This window comes from Mustela nigripes, chromosome 13, assembly GCF_022355385.1.
Source record: "Mustela nigripes isolate SB6536 chromosome 13, MUSNIG.SB6536, whole genome shotgun sequence".
NCBI classification, from domain to species: domain Eukaryota; kingdom Metazoa; phylum Chordata; class Mammalia; order Carnivora; family Mustelidae; genus Mustela; species Mustela nigripes.
The window spans coordinates 51,881,461-51,888,552 of NC_081569.1; the positions used below are offsets into that span (position 1 = coordinate 51,881,461).

The 7,092-nt window shown below is 35.5% G+C and overlaps 1 protein-coding gene across 1 annotated transcript; it reads left to right on the forward strand.

Annotated features, from left to right (window-relative positions):
* The first annotated feature begins 2,585 nt into the window (after window positions 1-2,585).
* LOC131999332 (olfactory receptor 4F6-like) lies at window positions 2,586-3,527 on the forward strand. The gene has a single exon (XM_059372106.1). The coding sequence runs from the start codon at window positions 2,586-2,588 to the stop codon at window positions 3,525-3,527; it is 942 nt and encodes a 313-aa protein (XP_059228089.1).
* The last annotated feature ends 3,565 nt before the right edge of the window (window positions 3,528-7,092 follow it).

Below are 7,092 nucleotides of genomic sequence, written 5' to 3' on the forward strand. Positions count from 1 at the left end.
ACACAGTATTTCAGGATAAACTAACTAAATATTAGAGGTAATTTCTTGTAAGTCTTGAACAAAAGATGGCGTCCTCTTCAGATGGTAGCTATACTTGTCCTGAACAAAACATAATGTTTAAACTAGTCAAATCACTAAGCTGTACACCTGAAACTTTTGCTGCATTGTATGTCAACTATGCTTAAATTAGAAAAAAGAGAATATGAAAGGGAAAAAGAAAAGGAAAAAAAAAGAAAGAAAGATGAGATCCTCTTTAAGCAGGGTAATCAAAACAAAGTAGTATGAAGAGTTACTGGTAAGTCTGTTTTCACTAAAAATTTCTAGCTTTTCTCTTCAGACAGATTTCTTCAGTCTTACCTGAAAACATAAGGAAATATTAGGAACAAGAAATTTCAGTTGGCAAGGTAAATAATGTATTATATTATACATTTCCTGTTCTTGGTGTAGGACTTGCCTATTACAAATAACAAACACACCCTCATTCTGTAAAATGCCATCCAGTTACCAATATTTTATATTCCTTGACCCAAATCTCTTTCACATATATTAATGTTCTCCAAACAAGGAAGCAGGTACACTTCTGGTTGGAATTAGGTATGAAGCATGAAGGTTTTCTTCATAGCATACCCAGGAATTGTCATTTATTGGCTGAAAGATGTTGGTTTAACCAGAAGTAGTTAAAGTAAAAAACTAGTACCAAAATAATAATAATGGTAATAATTAATAATTACCTTGTGTCACATATATGCATACTTCAGTCATATTTCACAGAATTCTTTTTCCTTTTCTTGCCCCTATTTCTCTTGTTGCTTTCAATTCCTTTTCATGATTATTATTGATTATGCTCACTACAAGTGTAGCTAACATCTATCAATACACAGTGCTACTACAATATCACTGACTCTATTCCTTGTGCTGTAACTTTTATCCAAGTGACTTATTCATTCCATAATAGGAAGCCTTCATCTCCCACTCCTCTTTACCCTATTTTGCCCATAACCCCACCACCTTCCCCTTGGCAACTACCAGTCTCTTCTCTGTATTTATAGGTCAGTTTCCTCCTTTTCAAATTTTTATTTCAAACACATGACCAGGTTTCTGTGCTCAGCAGGGAGTCTGCTTGAGATTCTCAAGCTTTCCCTCTGCGCCTTGCTTACTCATGATCTCCCTCTCACTCTCTAAAATAAATATATAAATCTTTAAAAAAAAAACATGGACAATTTAGAAAACTACAAAACACTGATGATCAGAGTTTTTATTATTAAAATGACCTAAAATGTCATTATCCAAAGTGATCTTGCAATGTTGATCTTGCAAAAATACTTGCATATTTTTGTAGTGTATAATAATAAAGAGCACATCACATAATACATAGTCCTTTATAAAAAATTTTTGTTACTTAATAATTTAGTAGACATCTCAACAACTGTAAATTTGCATCATTTATAATGGCCAAACTCATTTTGAAACTAATCTTATCAAATTCCCCTTTCTGAATCTTCTCATATCTAATTGTATCTTTTAATTGTACATTTAATTTTTCACTTTAAATAATGATAGATTATATATACACATCTTCATCTTTCTACCTATTCACAGTCAAAACATATATTCCCCTTGAAAAAGTTGCAGCAATTTTACTCACCCTCAAATAGCATATTAGCTAAGCTCAGCTTCAAATACTGGAAGACATGATTGCATGACCTCTATCTTTCATGACTCTCTGGAGTCCTGTATTTTTTACATGCTTTTTGTGTATCATGAGTAAATATTTTGTTTCATTATCTCTGAGTTTTGTGTTTGAATTGCTACTCACTAATGCTAGAACAGATATATCAAAAACACAAATGCTCTCTCAATCCTAGCAAAGTAAGGAGAAGCCCTTTTTCTGAGTCTGCTGCCACTCTGGTTTAGAATTTTACCAATTTAAGGTACATCTTAATTCTCCAAATCACTGGTTGCAGGGGCAATACTGGAAACTATTAGAGAACTAAGCCTATTCATTTTAAGCTATGAGTCCTCATAGAGTCAACACTCTTAATTCATTGGCTAGTCACTATTCACTATTCCATGAGTGATTAATGCCTGAAATTTTGCAGTGCAAAGTAAAAGAATAATCAGACAGTACATTCTGCTATGGTATATACATGTGCACAAATATGATTAAGAGTTTGAATATTCAAATCATAGCTGACTATTTAAGACACAGAAAACATTTTCTCAAACATATAAGGAGAAGACTGAAGAAGCCCAAAATTGCAAAATAAACATGGTAAAGAATTTCTACCAGGCAGATGTTACTCTTTGTTCCTAATTCCTCCATTTTACCTGCCTTACTTATTCTCATATGATTTCTTTCCTGTCACCCTAGCTGGACTTTTTATTACCTCATTTCTATTTTTTTAATCTTCCCTTCTCCTGCCCTCTCTGTAGGTGTTATAACTTCAAAATTAGACACGTGTAACATATTTTACACAAATCAATGATGGGCAAACAACATATCAATGTTCACTTCCCATATTTATCACTTCTGCCTTATTTTCTACCTTTAGAATATTTCAGCATCTTCTCTACTGATTGAACCAATGGATGCAACAAATGACTCTGTGGTGTCTGAATTTGTATTGATTGGACTTTCAAATTCATGGGAGATGCATCTTTTTCTCTTTTGGTTCTTCTCTGTATTCTACATGGGAATTATCCTGGGAAACCTCTTCATTGTGTTCATGGTAATTACCGACTCTCATTTACACACACCCATGTACTTCCTATTGGCCAACCTCTCTCTTCTTGATATAGGTGTATCCTCTACCACAGTCCCCAAAATGATCTCTAACCTTTTCACTAACTGCAACATCATTACCTTTCCCAAATGCATGATACAGATATTTTTTATTCATTTCGTGGGTGGAGGTGAGATGGTGCTGCTCATAGCCATGGCATATGACCGGTACACTGCAATCTGTAAGCCTCTCCACTACCTGACCATCATGAGCCCCAAAATGTGTGTTTCCTTTGTAGTGGCTGCCTGGATAGTGGGGATAATCCATGCTGTGTCTCAGTTTGTTTTTGTCATAAACTTGCCCTTCTGTGGCCCTAATGAAGTAGATAGTTTTTACTGTGATTTTCCTCGGGTCATGAAACTCGCTTGTGTAGACACTTACAAGCTGGAGTTTGTAATCATCGCTAACAGTGGGTTCATATCCATGGCTACCTTCTTCTCTTTAATTATATCCTATATCTTCATTTTGGTCACTGTCTGGAAACGTTCTTCAGGGGACTTGTCCAAAGCATTTGTCACACTGTCAGCTCACATCACTGTAGTGATTTTGGTTTTTACACCATGCATGTTTCTCTATGTGTGGCCTTTTCCTACAACATCATTGGATAAATACTTTTTCATTGTTGACTTTGCTATCACCCCCCTCTTGAATCCTGCCATCTATACATTAAGAAACAAAGACATGAGAGTGGCCATGAGAAGACTGGGCAAACGGATTGTGGGTCCTAGTGGGATCTCACAATGAATGGAGCAGATCCACATACAACATGCTTCAGGTTCACCAAGAACACAGCAAGTTATGTGACTGTTATCACTGCAACGGTAAGAATTCTTTTAGGAGGTGGCAGTTTAGCAAAGGTCCCCCTGTATAAATTGATTGTTTAGTTAGAGGTGACTTTATTTTGTTAACCACAGAGAATAAATTGACTTTACCTACTTCCATCAAGAGGAGAGATGAGAATAGAAAACTGAGCTGATTTTCAGAAGTAAACTTAATATTTGAGTGCCGTTTTCTGGGTGACATTTTCTGTGACTTGCTAATTGTATTTACTCTCAATTATGAAAACAAACCTCAAACAATTGATAAATATAACTCAGAGTAAACTTACGATTTTAATAGATAAGGTGCATTTGGATAAATCTAAATCAATGGCCTATTAAAGATTAATTTATTTTAGAAAGAGAGTGGGTGCATGAACAGTGGTATGGGGAGAGGCAGAGAGGGGAAGATGGAGACAAGCAGACTCCCCACTAAATGGGCAACCCACCACTGGGCTTGATCCCAGGACCCTGAGATCATGACTTGAACTGAAATCCAGTTGGTCACTTTAACCGACTAAGCCACCCAGGTGCCCCAGTAGTCTATTTTTTTAAATTTCTATTTTATTTTAGTTTAACTTAGAATAAGGAGAAAATCTACTTTTTGTTAGTTATTTTAAGGATACTATATTTGTTTAGATTCGAACAGTTGTAAGTTAAGAGAAACTTTTTAACATGATACATAATTTAAGTAAATACAAATCAAAGATTTGAAAATTATTATTTAGGTGGGAGGGGCAGAGGGAGAGGCAGAGAGAGAATATTAAGCAGACTCCATGCCTAGCACACAGCCCAGTACTCACAACACTGAGATCATGATCTCATTTGACATCAAGAGTCAGAGTTTGAACCACCTGAGCCAAGGAGGCACCCCAGAGATTTGTAAACTTTTGTCTCATACTCTATTATTCTAAAAATGAATATGTTACAAAATTCAATTATCCCAGTTTATGATCAAGGAACAAAAGAAACTCATTGAAATAATAGATGTTTCACAAAGAAATAATCAGTCAGGTATCTGTTTATAGATTCTGGTTTCTTTGAATATGGTTTGCCGATCAGGCAATATATATCAGACCCCAAGAGCTTTTATATCTGAGTTTGAAGTCTTGAATAAATATAAAGCCAAAAATGGTGAGGCATATTCAATTCAATTGAGTATTTCTACAAATGGACTAAGTGCTTTATTAAAGTTACACATAACTTTTTGACAAATTTGTTTCTACTGTTCTCTAAATAAAATCTACTCAATTAAGGAAAATAATGCCTATATTTTTTTTCCTGTATTTCTTCAAAAACCTGTCCAGTAATATCTCTTCTTTATCCATATAAATTAATCACTAATACTTTTTTTAATTCTTTGGTATTCATCTGGATGGGAAGTTCTTCTTTACTTCAATATTGCTAACAACTCCCTCTTTCAAATATTTTACTGGGGTTCTGAGAAACTATATTCTCTTGCTTTTCCTTCTGCTCTTTGGGAATTTCTTCCCAGTAGCAGTTTCCTGGGGTTCTCACATCTGCTCCATGACCAAAATTAGTGTTCCTCAGAATTGCCTCTTTGGTCTTTTCTCACTCCATATTCTATCCCTGGGGGCATCTATTCCTTTGGCTTTAATTACCATCTCAGCTAAAAGCTTGCATTCTTAAGCCAGTGTATTATTTCTTGAATTCCTACTTCATAAATTTAACTGCCTGCTGACTTGATGTTTCAAGGGCATCTCTTACTCAGCATTGGAAACTAACCAATCATCTCATCCTCCAACCCACTGCTTTTTCAGGCCTCTAGTCATAATAAGCAGCACCAATATTAACCCAGTTACCCAATGCAAAATCTAGAAGTAATAATGGACTCTTCCCTTTCCTAATCCCCAACAATTAATAAATCAGCAAATCATATTAATTCCAACACCTAAACACATCTTTAATATGTCCTTTGTTTTCTTCCAATTGTCACCATTCCTTTTTTTTTTTAAGATTTTTTACTTATTTGACAAAGAGAGACAGAGTGAGAAAGGGAACACAAGAGGGGGAGTGGGAGAGGGAGAAGCAGGCTCCCTGCAATGTGGGGCTCGATCCCAAAACTCTGGAAACATGACGTGAGCTGAAGGCAGATGTTTAAAGACTGACCCACGAGGTGCCCAAATGTCATCATTCTTGTCTAAGTCTTCACAATTCATTTTTCAAATAGGATATTAAGTCACTAAATGTCTTCCCCCCTTCAAATCTCATCTCCCTTAATTCCCATTATTGGCATTCAGAATAAAAATTTTTGAAAAATACATATAAATCTAAGCACATGATATTTCCCTTAAGACCCTTCACATACTTACCATTGTTATTATATTAAAATATAAACTCCTTTTCAAAATTTATCAGGACATCCAAGATCTGGCCCCCATCCTCCTCTCCAGACTCAGAGAACAACATGCTCTTGCTCTATCTACAATACTAGAGGCAATTTGATTTCTTCTGATTGCCTAAAATTTTCATTTTCTTTGAGCACCCTGTGGCTCAATCAGCTAAGCATCAAAATTTGGCTTCAGCTCAGGTCATGATCTCAGGATTGTGAGATGGAGCCTTGAGTTGAGTACCACATCGGGTTCTATGCTCAACACAGAGTCTGCTTAAGATTCTACCCCTCTGACATACCCTCAATTCATGCTTGCTATCTTTCTCCATCTCTCTCCCTCTCTCTCTCAAAAATAAATAAATAAAACCTTAAAACAATAAAGTTTATTCTCTCTCATCTTGAGGCTTTGCACTAGCTAATCATTTTGTCTGAAGCCACCGTCTTTTATGCTTTGCCTATTAACATCTGTTCATTCCCCAATTCTCAGTTTCAACATCATTTTATTAAGAAACACTTCCAAGAACCTGGGTCCAGGAGAGCTCTTTCCATTGTATATATTATATCACTCCTTAGTGCCACTTTCATAACATCAGCCACACTCATAATTTCTTATTCAAAGTATGTCTTCCTCATTACATTTTAAGTTTAATGTGAGAAAGGGGCTGGTTACATCATGGTTACTGCTATAAAACAAGTGACAACTCCACAGAAAATACTCAATAACTATTTTCATTAAATAAATGAATAAAACCAACAAAGAGTAAAAAACAAGTAATGTGAATAATTTCTTGAATACTATTTGGACTTTCTTTGTACATTCAATAAAAGGTCATAGGATTACAGTAATTCCTCCCTTTTCTTTCTCCTTTTCTCTATTAATTTTCTCTGCTTGTATGTCCTCAGTACTCTATGGTGAAATCTACTAATGAGAACATTTTGTAGACTTAAGTCAATTCAAAGCTTAGGCCAATCTCAACTGAGGCAGTCTATATAAATCAGTGGTCTCAGCCCTTTGATATTCTAGGTCCCATAAACCCTATCTTAGCAACCTTTGCTCCTCTTGACCCAGCAGCTTTTTCTTCTGCCAAGCAAACTGAAGATCCATTCCTCAGAGAATGGCTCTCAAATTACAGCTTTC

Bases quoted from the DNA above. Each gene is read 5' to 3' on its own strand.
- LOC131999332 (XM_059372106.1), top strand. From the start codon at position 2,586: ATGGATGCAACAAATGACTCTGTGGTGTCTGAATTTGTATTGATTGGA.